Source organism: Oryzias latipes, chromosome 7 (genome assembly GCF_053564925.1).
Source record: "Oryzias latipes strain Hd-rR chromosome 7, Olatipes_Hd-rR_3.1".
NCBI lineage: Eukaryota > Metazoa > Chordata > Actinopteri > Beloniformes > Adrianichthyidae > Oryzias > Oryzias latipes.
In genome coordinates, this window is record NC_136243.1 from 15576805 (window position 1) to 15596555 (window position 19751).

Below are 19751 nucleotides of genomic sequence, written 5' to 3' on the forward strand. Positions count from 1 at the left end.
AATTGTTTTAAGATTGTTTTTGCTATGTGAACATGCTTAAACCCATTTTCCACTAATACAAAAGAAAAAAGTAATTATAATTATAATACTGCTTTATTGTAGTTCTTTTACAAGCAAAAAGAAAAAAATTCAAACAATACAACTTTGTCAAACTGAACACAAACCAGATGCATTTTCCTGGCAATTCCATCTGGGTTTCATTGAACCCCATTAGTAATACACTTTCAGTAAATAAGTTATCCCAATTATATTAACAAATTCAAGCCCTCACCCTTGAATAGGTTTGAGTGTAGTCAAAACTTCACTTAGTTCGGTCCATTAAGATCTGAAAGCGTAAATGATGCTAAATAGCTAATGGTGAGGTAATGAGTCGGACATTTTCAACTTGCATCACCTCCACAACACACTTCTGTTGGAAACCTAAAAGGGGACAACCATGTGCTCAAACTGTTTTAAAGTACTCTGATCCGGATGCTTTGAAAGTTTCCATAGCAACAGTCAAACGGCTTAATTTCCTGAACACAACTTCGAAACCTACGTACGGGTTGAACATCCAACTCTTAGGAGTAAAAAAAAAAAAAAAACTTTTCCAGATGGCGAGAAGAATTCTTCTTTGACCAAAACAGGAGAAATACAGTCTAAACCAACTGGAGCTTGAGGTCACAATTTCAACAGGAAAAAGTATTACACAAAAATGTAAGCATTTGTTTTTACATGATACTCAAACAAGAAAAAAAACAACAACAAAAAAGACTCCTGGAATCCACATTGGTCCTTTTGGAATAAAACCTCCCAAAATTGTTTTAACCGTCTTCAATTTGTCGGCGGCCTAAGCAGTAAGGTTTTACATCATGTACATTTAAAGTGACATCAAAGGTTTTTCAGTCTCAAAATCATTTTACATAAGAAAAAGAAGCTTTCATGTTAACTCAGTGGGATGGTTAATATTTTATATCTCAACTTGTGGTGGAATGTGCTTCTGCAGAAAACCCTCTTGTATCCCATGGAGTTAAATTTAGAGAAGGATGAGGACCAGCGTGAGGAAACTCAGAGCAGAACACATTTACGCCTTTGCTTAGGCTCGGGAGGCTCCAGGGCAGCCAGTATTGCCTCATCAAACACATTCTTTAATCCTTTCTGTGAAAACAAAATGTTATTATTCAAAAAAGGTAGTCCAGACAAACAAATGTGCTCCTGCTAGAGCCTAAAACAAGCTGTGGGAGTAGAAATGAGGCAGGGCAATGAAAGATTTCCTTTATTCAGATCATGTTTTGTAAGATTCTCTCCATGATCAAGATGAGTAAAGATCTTGATCTAGCAGTAAAGAAATAAAATGTCACTACAACTGTAAGACAAAAAAAACAACAAATGTTTCTTATTGGATACAACACATGAGCTCAGTACCTAGTTAACATCAACTTTAAAAAAAAAAAACTCTTAGTTGTATCCAATTGTATCCATTTGCACACAAAGTGAAGTTTAACATTGGCATTCTGTCATCTTAGGCCACATGTGTGATCGTGGTTAGACAAAGTGGAAAAGAGAGCACACAAACAGAAAGAAAACTGTTAACGGGCACAGAGTTTCAAAGAAATGCACGTGATGGACATTTCTTTACTATCAATAAGCAGCAGACAATCGAGAGGCAAAGCAAGCCGTTCAGAGACATCAGAACAAGCAGCATTTTCTCTTTCTCTGAGTTTCGGGGGGCTCTAATGCGGCTAGGATAGCCTCATCGAATACGTTCTTCAGTCCTCGCTACAGACCAAAGGAGAAGAAGAGACAAGCACAGGGAACACACAGTTAGACAGAATTTACAAATGCAGTTAGCAAAAGACGAGACAAAGCATGTCCAGCCTGGAGAGGAGAATGCTAAATACAAAGCAAATGAAGGGAAGATCCTACCTGAGTTAGGGCTGAGCACTCCACATATTTGACTGCCTTGAGGTCACGAGCCAGCTTTTCTGCCGTCTCTGGGGTGATCGGCTTCTGCTTGTTCTTGGCCAACTTCTCCACTGTGGAGGGGTCATCACGGAGGTCAATCTGTGTGCCTACCAAAAGGAATGGGGTCTTGGGACAATGGTGAGTTATCTCAGGAACCCACTGGAGAGGAGAAGAAAACACAAATATATCAATAAGATAGGTTTGCGACTGTGATAATATACAAGTAAAATATTCTTGTCCATCTTTCTTGCTTTTTATTTCTTGAGCTCAGTGTGAGTGTATTTTGGTCATTTAAAATAAAATAAAATAAAATCTTTTTACAGAAACTTTTAATAAGCCACATGAAACTATTAAGGCCTCTAACAATTCTTTTTCAAAAACCTTTTACTGCTTTAAATATTTTTTTAATAATATTTCATCCTTTCAAAATGTATTAACAGTCAAATATTTTTATTTGAATGTTAAGTTATGTTTTTTGTTTTCTCCTAACAAATACTGTAAGATCTTTTTATACATTTTTCAACACAACGCATGGGGATAGTTTTTTTTTAAACTGTATGGGATTTCAGTGGAAAAAAATAAAAACTATGAAATTGATCATTTGTAGCCGTCTGTGTAAAAGTACAAACAAAAAACAGAAGTTATTTCACTAATTTTAATACTTAATTAATAGTTTCATCCTTTTGAATAACTAATGAAGGTCTCCTTCGCTTGTTTAAATAAACAAAGTCTTGTTCATCCAGGCAGATTTCTAAGGGAACTTTTATCACAACTTTTCCAAGGATTTATTGAACAAATACGTTAAAATATAACTTTTTCTGATTTGATCTCAAACAATATGTATAATCTTTTTTTTTTTTACACAAAATGAATTAGAAGCAGGGTCATGCTGAGGTTCTTGATGCCACATCAAAGTGTGAAAGCACACCACCTTAAAGACCCACTCCAATGAAAATCCTGATGACATTTTCTTCCCCCCCTCCTGCAGTCTGTGCTCCAACCTGAAACCCTCTAAAATCCCTGTCAAATAGAAGAGAAGAAGTCTTCCCTTCATCTTTCCCGGTTTAGCTCATTCTTTTAGAGCAATTATGCTGCATTTTTTAAACAGCGCACCCCTGTTCTGTGTCCTGATTGGCTGGAGACCATGTCAATCAATCTCCTCAGTCCATGCCGTGTCTCCTTTACAGAAACGCGGAGCTCCTCAGATCAGAAATCTGTGATCGATCAGATCTTTGTTTTCATTTTAAGATCCTGGACTTAATTTTTCTATGAAGGTTTGAGAATTTAAACAAGAGAGAAAAATGGTGAAAATGTTCATGTCCGCCTGAGAAAAGTTTATTTAGGCAGTGAGGAGTTTTACTGCCATAAATGTCTGTAATCAGACTCTGTGGATTTCAAAATCACAGGGTTATTTTTTTAACGTAACTCCTGCAATAAACGAGGGAACTCTATATACTGGTGAAAAGGTAACACAGATATATGCGTAGCTGCAGCATAAGACATTGAAATTTGCTTTTTCATTATTACTGGATGTGAAACAGACGTGCAGGACACAGCACAGCTAAGCAAACTGAGACGTGCGATGAGCTCAAAGTCTCTGCGGAATTATGACGGGACAGGATCCATTATTTATGGACGACAGTGGGCGACAGTGGCTCAGGTGGTTGAGCGGGTCGTCCAATGATCGAAGGGTTGGCGGTTCGATCCCCACCAGCCAAAATGTCGTTGTGTCCTTGGGCAAGACACTTCACCCTCCTTGCCTCCAGTGTGGCTCCACTGGTGTGTGAATGTGTATGAATGATCCCGGTGATGGTCAGAGGGGCCGTAGGCGCGAAATGGCAGCCACGCCTCTGTCAGTCTGTCCCAGGGCAGCTGTGGCTACAACAGTAGCTTATCATGATCAAGTATGAATGAGGAGTGAATGAATAATGGACACAATGTAAGCGCTTTGGGTGTCTTGAAAAGCGCAGATAAATCCAATCCATTATTATTATTATTATTATTATTTATTTATTCATAAATGTATCAGTATATTTTTCCGGAATTTTTGTCTTTGAAAATCATAGTGTTATTTGATTGTTGTTTTATTTCATAAATAGTGTTATTTATTTTAAAAACTCTAGAATATTCTGTTTTAGCATATAATTTTCAATCCAAATATTTTCATCTACATTCCATGTTATATCATTCTCACACCACGCATCGGCTCGCAGTCCGGCCCTTCTATCGAATTTTAGAACCCTATGTGGCTCGTGACTTAAAATAATTGCTCACCCCTGCTGTAAGGTGTACTTCCCGGCCGACAGTCCAGACTAAAAATCAGCTGTGAATTTCTAATGAACTACTGTCACTCTGCAGAAACCGTGTCACAGAAAAAGATACAGGTCAGGGCTCCAGACTGCGACCAATTGCTCGCATTTTGCGACCAAAATTTGAGAGTGTGCGACTGAATTTTACATCCAGTCGCACATGTGCGACCAGTAAATTTGCCTCCCCCACCCTCCGTATTTTTTTATACATTAAATGTGGAAGGGGCAAGTCAATGATCAATGAAATAATCTGAGACGCGAGCGCATACGCACGCAGGCAGACACACACACTCGCGCACATACTCATGAAACGCGAGCACGTACACTCTCGCGTGATGCCCGTCTGTGAGGCGGCCACTGCGTGTGAGAAGAATAAGTCACTGTAAGTGGCTAAAATATGTGGAGGGGGAGGGGCCTAGAGATATTCGCGCGCGCGTAAACATCTGTGGAAAGGAAACGGAGACAAATATCGTCACAACCTGATATGTGCGTCTGAGCTATGAGCAAGCGAACTATTGATTCGTTCTTCCGGCCTGCGACTAGTGTACAGCAGGGGTCTCAAACTCGCGGCCCGCGGGCTATTTGCGGCCCCAAAGATGATATTTTGCGGCCCCCGCCTTAAATGAAAATTTAATGTTACTGCAGCCCGCCAGTTTTAATGAATTACACTTTTTCATTGTCGTGCACGGAGATGACCAACCAATCACAGTGGGGTATATGACTCTTGGGGGCGGGACAATGACAGGGCTTGAAAGCAGGACACCTGACAGCCCCCTCCCCAGACCACATTAAGGAGTTCCTTACTTTCCTTTCTAGAACGTATCTATTCGCTCGTAATTTTCTAAATACATGCAGTCAGTGCTGAACTTTTCTCTGGGTCACACAGACCCGGAGTAAGGTTAAGTTTTGGTTACGGTTACGGCGGAGCATCAAACGGTTTATGCACGGCTGTTACGGCAGCACACCGCTCCCGCGGGAGTCGGGTCAGCTGAGGGGAATAAATGTCCCACACCTACATGCGTGACAGCTAACGGGGCTTGAACATTAAACACGTGCGGGCAAAAACAACATTAGTTTTAGACACACTGAAAATACGTGGGGAAAATGCAACGATAGCCGTGTTTGAGATGAACCGGCACCTCGCCTGGATCGTTGTGGGGAGACCAGGCCGGGGGGGGCGCGCTGTGAGATGAAGGCGAATCTGCAGCGAGACTGAAGGACAACAGGAAGTTGGAGTTGTCCTAAACATTCAATTTAGTTATTATATTCCTCTCCCCCTTAGTGTGATCTGTGTTATCATATATTTATTTTACGATTATTTTAATGTTTTGTAATGCATGTAGTCTTTTTTAATGAATTGGTATTTTAAATTATTTTAATTAATCACTCAACTACAAAAACCATCAGGACACATGTCCCATAATGCATTGTTTTGTAGTCTGTAGGGCAGCTTTCAGTCAGTTCAGTTTCCAGCTGTGTCCGGGTAGGTTTGCCCCTTGCTCCCACCCCTTTCTCGCAATATTTTTGTGATGATTGACAGTTGATGTTGGAGCAAAATCAAAAATATGTCTCACACCAGGTGATCTGCGCAGCGTTGAGTTCACCTGGGTGATCTCAAACACGCTTATTGTGCATCTTGGCTGCACCTATTTGGTGTGACCAAGATAAATTTCCATCTGTTTTCTTTACTATTTGTACTGTCATGACAGCGATGGTGCTGTCAGTTTACCTGTTGTTGCATTTTCAAAAGTGAAGAATAAAATGTGACACTGAATTAGAAACAGCACATTGTAATTTCTGCATCTATTATTAAAGTATTTATTAGTAATACAGTGGAAATTAGTAGATTTGGTTAGAATGTTGATTTACAGTATGCGCCCCTAAATTTTCTGGTTGTGCCCCTAAAATTTTTAGTTAGGGGCCACTGTGCTCCTAGTGAAAAAAGTTAGTCTGGAGCCCTGCAGGTTTTTTGATTTTGGCTAAAACGGCATAATCATAATTAAAAAACCACTGGGGTACGCTTTTACAGCAGATCAACTATAACTGGAGTGGGACTTTAAGGCAGCTCTCACAGCTTAATGTTCAGACTGTCCTTTCAGACAAGCGTAATAGTGGGACACAACAATGATGACAGCATATGACTATAGAAACATACAAAAGCATTTTCCAGTGCCTTAAAAAAAAAACTGTTCATGTTCATAACAACAAAGGAAATTCAAGTAAAAAACATCATGGTTAAAACAATGAAATACACCCAAAAAGAAATGAATTTTTTCTGTCATCAATCAGGGTTTTTAGAACTTAAATTAACCAAGCTTTAAGACCCATCTAGCCTCCCTTTATCCAAAAAAGAACTTCCAGCAAATCTAACAGCTTTGTCTAGTGCCACAGCTAGGACTAATAGAAACTAAAGCTACATTTAAGTGACCATTTTTAATGAAAAGTCTATGTTGATGTGCGTTTTGGGCTTCCACATCCCAAACTCATCCATTCACCCGTAGCTACACAGGTTTCTACGACTGTTTGAGCTCTACATACAAAACGCCTGACCACTGGGTGAGCATTAGAAATGAAACCAGGGGAAACTTTGACCAATCAGAGACTCGGACTTGGTAGTGACGTACTTTTAATTCACGGTGGTGCCAATTGTTTGAAAATTGATTGTGGAGGAGAAATTAATACAGTTTGAGCCTGGCTGAAGTCTTTCATTTATCAGACTGGAGCTGAGAAAGAAGAAGCCTGGAGCAGCATGTCACATGCCCCATGTGTCATAGCATGTTATGATATAGAAAAAACATCTTACAAATTAAATGTTGACACAGATTATTTTCCCTCAAACCCATTATTTTGACATACACATTAGGGACTTTGTTAATTAATGACCTCCAAAATAGATGAGGAGTACTTTCCAAACAGGGAAGTTGGTAGAACCGATCCGCCTGTAGATCACTGACCGCAACTGCCAGCTGCTGCACAGCTGTTTATGTCAGTTTCCATAGTAACCGTTGGATTCATTCTACTTAACATGATTGCTACAAAGTAGAGCTGGGCAGCATTACAGGTTCTTAGCCATTTTTCATTCACAAACTGAGGGATGCATTAGCAAGACTGTTATTTCAAGAGAGTATGTGACGTGAATCATCATGGAGCTGTGAGCAACTGGAGCGTCTTCTCTATCTTCCATTCAAAACGACAGAAAGAAATGCCACTCTAAACCTATATTTTCCTTTTTTATGGGATCAGTGACATTAATTTCTTTACAATCATGCTGGAGGACAGAGAGTCAGTGAATGAAACAGCAAACAAAATAATGGCCAGAACTCTTGGCAAGAGACAAATAGGAAGCAGCTGCACTCGTGTTCCTTCATACACAGCAAACCCTGCATCCCTACACCACTGGCACCAGGAAATGGTGAGTGCTGAGAGCTTGGCTCCAAACCACAGCAAGCTGAGATCACACAGCTTATCCAGCTAATTAGCATGAAAGTTAGATGGGTCTAAAAATGATTAAAGTGAATTTAGCTTATCAAGGCCATTCAAAGTAAAAAAATAAAATAAAGTAAAGTAGTTTGCAGCATTTTCTTCAAAATATATTATTTTTGGATACAAAATACTTTTGATCTTTGAATCGTGACATTGGTATTATTTCCAAGAAAAAAACTAAGAACAAATGAACAAATACAGGGGTCGCATTGTGGGGGTGAGCAAAATTACTGTTATAGTGGACACTCACCTTTTCTTTAACATTCTCAAAGGAAGAGGGTGACACAACGGAGAAACAAACTAGGAAGACGTCGGTCTGAGGGTAGCTTAGGGGTCTCAACCTGTCGTAATCCTCCTGACCTGCAGAGAGACAGTTGGCTCAATATGGGAGTAAATTGTGATGGTAGACAAAAGTCAACACAGTCAGCAGCAGTTTGTGTTAGTAATTTAGAGATCTCCAACCGCACAGACAACAACTAAATGCTCAAAATAATTAATAAAAAAAAAAAGAAGTATTTAATAAGAACTAGTACATTTTAAAACTTGGATTATAATCTATTATAAGTACTTTGTTTTCTTAGTTGTTATGCTTATATACTGTATTTTTTACTTTGATCTAGATTGACAGATCTAATGAGTCTATGTTGACACCTACTGACAGTTGAGAAGAATTACAACTTTAAATATTATTCCCTGACCATTCCATTTTTGTCTTTACATTGTTATTTCTACTGTAGTTTTGACCCTGGTGCAATAAAAGCTTGAAATGGCCATTATGCAACATTCATGCATTGCTCACTTTTTTTCAATTTCTTCACCAAATGAGCCTTAGCTGGAAATTGATTTTGAAATACATAACTTATCAGAAATAATCTTTGCGTGTCATTTGTCAAAAGAGAACCAGAGTCGTAAAGACTCTTCCCAGGAGTCAATAAGTGTTTCACAAAATGCAACTATAAAGGCTTTAATAGGGAAAAAAAAGATTAACAGAAACAACTTGAAAATGATTTTCTCTAAGTAAACCCTTAACTCCTCTATTCTGTTACGGGGACTTATTTAAAGACAAAAAATATTTGCATTATGAAAAATGTTAGTCCCAACTTCATTTTCTGGAATTCCAACCGTAATCCTTTAAAATCCTCCGACTGTTTTAAAAACCCTGCAAGCGTAGCTGATTGGTGTTCAATTTCTGATCGACTGAACACACCAGATCCAAGTAATCAGGTCAGCTGGAAAACAAGCAGGAAAGGGGCTCTTGGAGAGCAGGGTTGAAGATCACTAAAATTATTACTGTTTAAAAAATATGTGCTCTGGTTTTATCAATGTGTTGTAACGTCATGTTCCAAAGCCAATCAGTATCAACTGTGGTGATAGCCGTTTTGTACCAGCACTGTTCATACTGATTGGTACCCGGCTTTGATAGCGATTTAATTTATCAAAAGACCAAAACTTCTGACTACTTAGTTTTTAACAGTGATTATTTTGTCCTTTTTACCATGCATTGAAATTAGCTAATTTCTTTCTATATATGTACAATTTTAATAAGTACAAGACCAAAACTTTATATGTAGTAAGCAGGAAGTTAAAACTGTTGACCACCAGGAACTAGTCTAAAACAATATATAACAATGTGACAGTAGATTTCCTGCATGGCAGTCTTAAATCCAGCCAACTGAGCTATCCAGCTGCTTATGTATATACATGTATGTTAGGCCTGCACAATATACCGCAAATTTATCGTTATCGCAATATCAAGCAGTGCAATATCCATATCGCAAAAGTCAGCAAAAATCGCAATAAATGGTTACCTTAAATGTGCTAAAACAATCCTATGGCATCTTGAAGCATTTAACGAATCAAATAAATCCATTTATGCATTTGACCAATTGGATGGACCCTTTCCGATGTTGACCAATCAGATGAGCCCTTTCATGTTAGCTGTTTGCCTCCTACATCAACGAAGGTCATTTGGAGTATCATTTTTTTAAACTGTTGCAATGAGATGGTAAAGATGTTCTTGGTTGTTTTACCATTTGTTTATATACCGCAAATTATATCGTTATCGCAATATTGATCACTAATATCGCACATCGCAAGTCTTGCTCATATCGTGCAGCCCTAATGTATGTAAAGGTAGAAAATATGAGATCTATGTAGCTAATACAAACCAAGCAGACCTGCATTACAATCTGCAATTCCAGAAAGTGCAAATTTGGAAAACATTTTATTATATTTTATGTTAATTTTATTTAAATAAAACGGTTTAAATAAAGTCATACCTGCTGTATCAAATAACCCCAGAGTGTATGGTTCACCTCCAATCATTACAGTTACTGCATAGTTGTCAAATACCTGTGATGAAGAATATTATCCAGATTAATAAAATGTTGGATGGAATTCATCCCATTTTGTCTTAAAACCATAAAGATTAAAAAGGAAGAATAATATGCGGGCAATACTTACTGTTGGTACATATTCAGAAGGGAATTTGTTGGTGGTGTAGGAAATCAGCAAGCAGGTTTTTCCTACTGCACCATCACCCACCACAACACATTTGATCGTCTGCATCTCTGTGCTTTCTGCTGCTGTTAGCAACTGAGAACTGCAGAGAGAGAGAAGGAGGTGTTGCCTCACTTTAGGCTAGCTTGGGCCAGTTCACATTTCAGACGGTACATTATTTTAAACGTTGTTCAGGCCTTTTAGTCTTGTTCATTAAAAAAAAAGTAATCAACAGTTCGATGAGCAAATTAAACAGCGGGAAAATACTCATGCTTCAGCGTTTTATTTACTTCAGTTCAGTCACGCCCCAGTATTATCATTCACTAGAGGCTAACGATGGCTCGGTGCTCAAAAAGCCCGTAAAAAAAACAAGTATGGTTAAAATTCGGAAATAGTACCAGGTGTTATTTTCACACGGACATTTTACTTAATCAGAAAACATATTTAAATTTAGTTTTTGTATTTGTACAACAAATGATAAGTGCTGCTAGTTTCAGTCATCCAATGCTAACATGAGGGCTAGCGTAGCAAACTAGCAAACATTAGCATAATTGCTGCAGCTCAAAGACTGGTGGGAACCCAGCTTGTAATCTTTAAATGGATTTACACAAAGGAATTCAAATGTTTGGGCTACGTACCTATTTTACCCGTAACTCTGCTTGCAAAGGTTGGCTGTCGGTTTCGCCGGGCGTTGGCACCAGCGAGCAGTAACTTGGTTCAGTCTGTCAGTGGGAGTCAGTCTTTACTTCCGCCCATTGTCGAGCTCAACACAATCACACCGGATGTGACTTTCAAAGTAAGACATTCAGCGCAATGCTGAACAAAATCAACAATATTGGGATCAAATTATTACAATAGAAATACTTTACTTTCCCAAGTGACTAGGTAGTGTAAGGCATTACTGTTGAATTTTAAGTAATATTTTTTTACTTATTACGCGTTTATCAATTTGCATATTTTATAATACTAGCCAAAAATGTTGTTTGAAGCAACAAGACAAAAAGACATTAACAATTTATTTTTCAAATATGATTTTCTACAAAAATTTAACAACTATTTGAAAGTCTTTTCTAATTTATTATTATTATTGTTATTATTATTATTATTAGTTTTAACTTAAGCTAATGTAATGAACCACTTTTACTGTAGGCTTCATAACAAACATTGTAACTTCATTGTTTTCATTCCTAATAATTGTGTTTTTTCCGCGATTTTCAGGGGTTTGTCTTGTTATAGACAAGATGGAATAATTCTAACACGCATTTGTTGAGTTGCAGTTTTAGTTCATTGGTCTCTAGTTCTCTGGCTTTGTTTACTCTTTTTTTCTCCCAAATTAATAGCCTTCATTGAGTGTCCTTCAGTTGTTTGCTTAATGCTTTAGTTTTACCAAAGGTGTACAAAATTATTACCAGTTGATTTTACACTGGAACTTTAGAAGAAAACATGTTGTATACTCAAGTAAAAAGAAGAAAAAATGTATTTAATAGTACAACAGGAGTCATGTGTATTAAATCCCTGAAAGAGGATTACATGTACTGATAGTTAAGGGATTATAAACAACAAAAAGTGATCTGTATTTCATCTTGGCTATTAAATGTGCACAAGACAAACAATTAAAGCCTAAAATTCTGCAGTCATCACAATTCAATGTTTTGGATGTTACATTTTAATTTAATTAAAATGTGTTCCTTTAGCTAAAACGTCTTGTTTCTACATTTTGGTATCCATACTGTGGATTTTAAACAATCCTTCCTTGGCTTTTATTTTACCAGCACAGCTTCCCTGGTTGTGTTTGGTCTCTTGACAAAAGCTTTGTGGTGACGTCACCTCATAAGTCTGTCTTACCTGACATGTTTGCCTTAAAAAAAAAAAAAAAATCTTCACAGACTTAGCCCATTGCTTATTTCTTTTTCTATTCTTGCTTTTGTTTTTATACATATGTGTATTTCGTGTTTGCAATTGTGTTCTTATTGCATACCTGATTGTGGTTTTTTTGTAAAATGGCATAATGTGCAATAAAGTTTATTTACAAAAAAAAAAAAAAAAAAAAAACATGTTTGCCTTAAAAAAAAAAAAAGACATCTTTGCCTTGAATTTAATAGCTCTGTACATTTGCAAAAAGTCATCAATTATTTTTAAATAACAAGATTAATGGATTCTGGTTCTGATTCTGCTCCTTTTATCACAGGAGTTCTGATCAACATATTTGTTGAGGGGCTGTTGCATTTTTTGTCAATGATAATAAATGTTGACAAATACAGATGTTTCATGTGAATAAAATGTTTCAGAAAATAAAACGCAGAAGGAATGTTTAGACAAAATAAATGATTGATTGAAATATTTTTTGATTAAGGTATTAATTGATTGTTTCTGCATTTTGTTTTTTGCATATTGAATGCAATTCTCAAAGACAGATAAAGTGTGATTGTGAACAGAAATCTCTTAAACGTTTAAGTTCTCAATATATAATAACACCTGACTACATTCCAAGATACAGGGCCAGACGCAAGCAAAACCAGCAATGTAGTGATGCACGCATGGAGCCAGTGATGTCAACAATGTTCACTCACCTTTTTCAATGTAGTTGTTCAGAGTTCCAATAAATAAATGGAATACTTCAGTATACTGACTTCTGGCAGATATTTTTTAGCTCTTGACATTGAGATATGTTAAAATACCAACCCCAATATTCATAAGGTTAAAACTAAAAACACATTCTCTTTGCGCATTAGAAGTATTTAAGGGACATTGCAGTTCCATTATTACCCCAAGTATAATTGAAATAGGAGGTAACATTACAAACTGGACCTCAAGCCCTCAGTCTATTTTATTCTTCTCACTCCACAAAGTTTTTTTTCCCTCTGGTTTATAATTATTAATTAAAACCAATTTTTTTGTTCTGCAAATTTGAAATACATGGCAAGAGGAACAAGATGAATGGTAATGTTGTTCAAATGATGCAAATTTTTAAGCTAGATTTGTAATTCTTAAATGGGTGACCTTAGGCATCAACTGTAAAATACATTTTTAGATGTATTCATAATAATGCAGTGTCTACAAATAATTATATTCAAAATGATCTAATTAAATCAAATCAAATCAAACTTTATTTATAAAATAGCGCTTCTCATGCACTTTGTGCAGCTCGAAGCGCTTTAACACTAAAAACAGTAAACACACAACATTACAATAAAAACCCCAACCCACCCTTCACCCTTCCCACTCCCCTCCATTAAACCACATGACCCATGGCTCCCACGTACAATGAATTATGACTATGTAACTGTAAAATAAATAAATAAATAAATAAATAAATAAATAAATAAATAAATAAATAAATAAATAAATAAACAAACAAACAAGTATGGCTTGGCTCTGCTGTGAGGAAACAGTATCTGGGAATCCTTTCATACCAGGAGCCAGCCCGGCCAACGGAACATCGCCACAGCAACCACCCAGACCGGGACAACACCGGGGTCCCCCTCACAGCCATAGAGCTGTAAAATTAGACCCCAGCCGCCCCAGCAAGGGCAACAACTGCAGCAACAACCGCTGACCAAGCCGGCAAGCCCTGGAGGAAAAGATCCCCTCAAGAAACACTGGGGCTAAAATCATAAGATGCTAAAATTAAAAACATAAAAAAGAAGAAAAGAAAAAACAAAACATAAAATTGAGAATAAGATGCATAAAATTAAAATAAATACATGAAATAGCCTATACTAAAACTAATAGAATAAATTAGCAGTTAAAATCAACTAAAAGCTAAATTAAAAAGGTGGGTCTTGAGCCTCTTCTTAAAAACTTCTACAGTCTCTGCAGCCCTGAGGCTCTCCGGAAGGCCGTTCCACAGGCGAGGACCATAATGGCAGAACGAAGCCTCACCATAAGTTTTGGTCCTCACCTTGGGAACAACTAAGAGGCCAGTACCGGAAGACCTCAAGGTCCGCGAGGGCTCATATTTTAAAAGAATATCATTTAAATAAGAAGGCCCAAGACCATAAAAACATTTATAAACCATTAAAAGAATTTTAAAATCAATCCTGAAACGCATAGGGAGCCAATGCAGCGATTTTAAAACCGGTGTAATGTGTTCCCGCCCTCTGGTCCTCGTCAGAACTCGTGCCGCTGAGTTCTGTAGAAGTTGTAAGTTTGAAAGAGACTTTTTGGGTAAACCAGAGAGCAGGGCATTACAGTAATCTAAACAACTGAAAATAAAAGCATGCATTAGCACCTCTGTGCTGGCAAGAGAGAGGAACGGGCGGACTCTGGCAATGTTCTTAAGATGATAAAATCCTGTCTTAACGACATTTTTAATGTGTGGCATAAAATTTAGCTCAGAGTCAAAAAGTACGCCCAGGTTTCTCACACATTGAGAAGGTTTAAAATTATGAAGATGTGGTAAAATCATCTCTCTCTTGTCTTCAGAACCGATGATTAAAACTTCAGTTTTGTCCTGGTTGAGCTGTAAGAAATTTTCTGCCATCCACAACTTTATATCTAAAATGCAGTTTAAAAGAGTGTTAACCGGTTCAAGGTCATCAGGAGACACGGCGATGTAAAGCTGTGTATCATCAGCATAGCTGTGAAAGTCAACGCCATGTCTCCTGATGACATCCCCAAGAGGCAACATATATAAATTAAACAGTATTGGCCCTAAAATCGACCCCTGGGGAACCCCACAACTTATTTCATGGATTCCTGAAGAGTACGTATCCATACTTACATAAAAGTGTCGATCTGTCAGGTAAGAGTAAAACCACTTAAGAACATTTCCAGAGAGGCCCACTAGACTACTAAGTCTGTCTAATAAAATCTGGTGATCTACTGTATCAAAAGCGGCACTGAGATCCAGCAGCACCACGACAGAAAGTTTCTGAGAGTCATAGTTTAATCTAAGATCATTAACGATCTTTAAAAGAGCCGTTTCTGTACTATGGCTTTTCCTAAAACCAGACTGATATTTTTCTAAAATTTTTTGGGCATTTAAAAACTCATGCAGTTGAGTAGCGACACTTTTTTCTATTATTTTACTTAAAAATGGTAAGTTGGATACGGGTCTATAGTTATCCAGATTTTTTGGATCTAATTGACTCTTCTTCAGAAGGGGCCTCACCACCGCCGTCTTACAGGCAGAGGGGAAGACCCCCGTCTGAAGAGAGCAATTTACTATATTTAAAAGCTCTGACTCAAAGAATCCATAAAATGTTTTAAAAAGTGAAATGGGAATGGGATCTAAAAGGCAGGTTGTAGTGTTTACTTGGGATACAACTCGACCAAGCATCTCTGCATCAACCAGGACAAAACTCTCCAGTGTTTCTTCTGGTAAAATCAATGCTGGAGGTCTGTTAAGATCCGTGTACTGCATGGATGAAATGTTTGATCTTATAGCATTGATTTTACCCATGAAGTGGTCTGCAAAGTCCTCACATGCAGCATTAGATGATGGCATGGAGGACTTGTTGAAGTCTTTGTTTATTAAAATATCAATTGTTTTAAAAAGAAATTTGGGGTTGTTATTTTCTGAAATGATTTTTTTAATTACCAGAAGACAATGCAAAATCATTTTATTTAGACAGCTCATTTCAGATCTATATACACACTTCATATATTCATGTCTTTAAAAAGAGAACAACAATGATGATCAGTTAACTGTCCTCATGTTCTTTGCAGTCTTTCTCCTCCAAACAATCAAATGAGTCGATGCCAAACATGTCAACGTCGCAAAAAAAAGAATCCAGCGAAGAGTTGCCCACCAACTAAAACATATAGAAGTAAACCCCCAATGAAATTATTCTCTTTAAAGATAACCAATTGAAATACTTCTGATTCAACTGATTACTGTTTCATTCAGCAGCATCACACTTGATATTTGAGTCTCACCTCTCTTGCTGTTTTTCCAGCATTTGAATGGAGTTACTTTCAGTAGTGGTAGCTGGACTGGTCTCAACTGAAAAGAATGTAGATCATCAATTAGTAAATAAAATACAGTAAAAAAAACTAAAATATATAGGGAAAGTTTTGCTTTTATGGTTTGATAGATGATGGAGTCAAATATTTCATTTTAGCTGTTTTAGATGTGTTAGAATCTCAAAATAAATAAATATTTCCTGCAATTATCACTTAGTTATGACAGAGTTTTAGGGCCATAGAAAGGAACAGTAATATTACGAGATGTAAAATCATAAATTTATGACTTTATTCTCGTAATTTAACTGTTTTTTTGGGTAAATTTATGACTTTAAAGTCATAAAAATAAAAAAAAGTTATTTGTAAACTGGTCCTAAAACTCCATCGTATAGAGTGGATTCAAACAGAATGAAAAAGTTATTTTTTTGAGTTGGATCATGATGCATCTGTTCAGGGTCTCCAAAAACATACCTGCATCTGAGACACGAAGCGTCACTCTTTGAAAGACATTTCTTCCAGATCTAGAGATGACACACCAGTAAACGTTTTCATCCTCTTTCCTGAGGGGACTCATTGTCACATTAAAAATTCCAACTCTGTTGTCATCAGCGATGAAGGTTCTGTTGTTGATATGTTTCTTGGGTGTTCTCACGACTATCCTACACAGTTCATATACAGACCCCCTGCACCAGTATTTTGGGTTGTCCTTAAATTCGAGGTCATACTGACAAGAGACGGTCAGGGATCCACCGCGGGTTCCTGTTACCTCTTCTGGAGCGGACAACTGGACACAGCCCGCTCTTTGCTTATTTGACCATAAGACACTGAATAACAGAGCTGCAAAATGCAAAAACACTGTTATTAACCCATCTTATTGCGTTTTCTTCCCAAAAAAATTAAGTCTTTAGCATTTACCTTTATATATGTGGACGAGCATCCTTAATGTTCTCATATTGCATCTAAAAGAAAGAGTGGTGAAGGCACGGTCCGTATTAGAGGAGGGTAACTTCTTCTTTAGGGTTTCGCTGACATCTAAATGTTGAGAAATGTAATCATTGCAAAAGACTCTTTTTCAGGAAGTTGGCTTTTGTATTTGTTCAATGAGAGCACTTCTATCACATTAATAAGATAATAAAATGTTTTGTTATTATCAAACCACAATATGCACTGTACAGTATTTATATATTATCTAAATGTATGGACAAAAGCTGAGAAAATTTATATTAAAAAAAATAATACATAATATATAGTAGTTTTTCTAAAACTTTTGTGACCTAGCAGCCAATTAAAAACTTAAAAATAAACAACTTCCACTTCTGCTATCAGGCTTTCCTAAACCCTCATTACTAATTTCTTTTTTTTTAAATCAGGAACTTGGAAACTATTTTAACAGGAGGTGGCACCGCCTTGACTGTCAGCCGCTAGTCAACCCTGGTGGCACAATTAGATTTAATTTGGTATTCTTTTATAATTTTGTTTGACTTTACATTGTTATGTCTAAAGAATTATGTGTTGCCTTTTCTGCTTTCAGATTTTTCTTTCTCCCGCGGCACATTTATTTTTCACATCATGTGTTTGACCATCTTTTTAAAATATTGTATTAAACAGCAAGTTTGGATCGATTAACTGCTGCTGTTTTTACTCTTTAAAGGCTAATAAACAGTCTGCTAAGGTATAATCATAAAGGAGATGAAGTTAAAAATTGAATGTAAATGAAATTTTTTCCATTCTGCACAAAAAGCAGGCGTCTGATAGACCACCAAACGTGACGTTTGACCCGTTACACATGAAAAACAGAAGTACAAAGGTGACATACAAGCCCTCATGGTTGCATCACATAGAAACGAAGATCTGTTTGTGATTTTTATTTCATTTCTAAGGGGTGTGAGTTTCTCATTATATTAGTATTAAGGACTCTTCTTTTTGAAGTGTACATTTTTTTATGTTACAAAATTTACCTTTAAACATGATTTTTTAAAATTATGACAGTGTGATTTAAAAAGAAAAATAAACAATGACAACATTATAATAACAGTTACAATAACAGTGACTTCAAATGTTTTGTAATTGCAGAGGAAAGCAGAAGTCATTTATCTTTGTACTGTCCCTGTTTTGACCTCTACCTTCCATGACGACAAAATACAAAATTGTGACAAAACAAAAAAAAACGGCAAATGTACCAGAAATGTACATAGAAAAGACTAATTAAAATTTCCTAAATTTTCCAAACAAGTCACATTAATATCTATGTTTTTCTGTTGTTTACCTTCTTGCAGCAAATGAATAAATACTTAATTTTTATTTGATTTCAAAAGCTAGAGAATGTACCTGTATCTCTCATAAAGATATTTTCAAAAAGACATAAGCATGAACCATTTTTTGAAAGTTTGATGTCTGAGTGCCAAACAAATCTGTTCAACTTTTATGTTTTCTCGTACAACCTATTCAAAGGTTTTATAAAAATATTGGCATTTACTCTTTCTTAATGGTAACATGATGGTTTGAATCTTATCATGTATACTGCAAATACAGGCTGGTAAAAAAAAAAAAAAAAAGAAAAAAAAAGTTTCTCAGAAAGAATAACGACATTTTACTAATGTCATTGCAAAGGTAAGAAGGTTGGACTGTTTAAGATGCAGAAAAAAAAGTATTTTTTCTCAACATGAAGGCCAAACTATAAACCATTTTCATTGTTTCTGCAGGGGAAGATAAGAGAATTTACTCTTAAAAACTGGCCATCAAGTACCTTAAAAAAAGCTGCTCCCACATTAACCCCTCAAAAATGGTTTCAATCTATGTCTATTTTAAGATTACCATTTAAAATGTTATTATTATTGTTCAAAAATTTAAAGAGAGCCCTCCTTTAAGGTAAAACGGATTACCTTTATGCCCATGTGGTTATTTTGCTGCCGCACTTTTGATTCTTTTCTCGGCAAATCTTAAGTAATTCGGAGCAAGATATCCAATGTGACCTCCTGTCACGGTAAATCCCTGTGGCGTGTCCAACGCAATACCTTGACATATTGAAAGTTCTAGATTATGAAATCTGAAGTTCAGCACTAAATATTTTATTTCTGGTGACATTCAAGAGAAGATGAGAGTTACCTTTGGGCACAAGGCTCAGCAGAGGAACACAGCTCGGCTTCTGAAGTGTGTGCTGGAAAGGACACAATTGATTTAGCTTATCAGGCTTTCAAGCGGCTGGGAAACATTGAATGCTTCTGGTGTGTTCCGACTCATAAAACAAAAAATGTGCAATTTCATTTAAGGTAAAAACGATTATTGTCTTTTTTTTTTTTTTGCTTGTTTTTCTGAAAAAATAATTTCTACGCTCTTTGTGTTTTGAATTGGTTACGCTTAAAACGTTTCTTTAGAAATCTTTTTTATTGTATTTGCAAAAATGTTGAAACTGTCTCTTGCTGGTAAAATAGCTTTGAACATTGACACAAATTATTATTAGGTTCCTTTGCGAACTTTAAGGAAGCAGGGGGCTTATTCCAAATCAAACAACCAAACAAACAAATAAAAAAAAACTCAGCTGATGTGATTCATGCTAATCCAGACTGTGATTTACGCCGCAAGTTGTGAAATCACATATTTGGCCATTTT

The 19751-nt window shown here is 36.6% G+C and overlaps 1 protein-coding gene across 2 annotated transcripts; it reads right to left on the bottom strand.

The window, feature by feature from the left end:
* Positions 1-74: 74 nt before the first annotated feature.
* LOC101164400 (cell division control protein 42 homolog) lies at positions 75-11051 on the bottom strand. Of its 2 annotated transcripts, none has more exons than XM_011477455.4 (6): positions 10874-11051; positions 10200-10338; positions 10016-10088; positions 7987-8096; positions 1906-2103; positions 75-1137 (listed from the first exon to the last, which is right to left on the bottom strand). In XM_011477455.4, the coding sequence occupies exons 2-6, from the start codon at positions 10302-10304 to the stop codon at positions 1048-1050; spliced, it is 576 nt and encodes a 191-aa protein (XP_011475757.1). In that variant the 5' UTR covers positions 10305-10338; positions 10874-11051; the 3' UTR covers positions 75-1047. The 2 variants fall into 2 exon arrangements, with proteins under 2 accessions (XP_011475757.1, XP_004070885.1); XM_004070837.5 differs by having other exon boundaries at positions 75-1758; positions 10874-11016.
* Positions 11052-19751: the final 8700 nt, after the last annotated feature.

What these genes read in the sequence shown, in the direction of transcription:
- LOC101164400 (XM_011477455.4), bottom strand. Translation starts at nt 10,304, where the DNA reads ATGCAGACGATCAAATGTGTTGTGGTGGGTGATGGTGCAGTAGGAAAA. An exon ending in GGGGTTATTTGATACAGCAG is followed by an intron (nt 8,097 to 10,015) that starts GTATGACTTTAT and finishes GTCTCTCTGCAG; the next exon opens with GTCAGGAGGATTACGACAGG. An exon ending in TTGAGAATGTTAAAGAAAAG is followed by an intron (nt 2,104 to 7,986) that starts GTGAGTGTCCAC and finishes TCTCCTCTCCAG; the next exon opens with TGGGTTCCTGAGATAACTCA.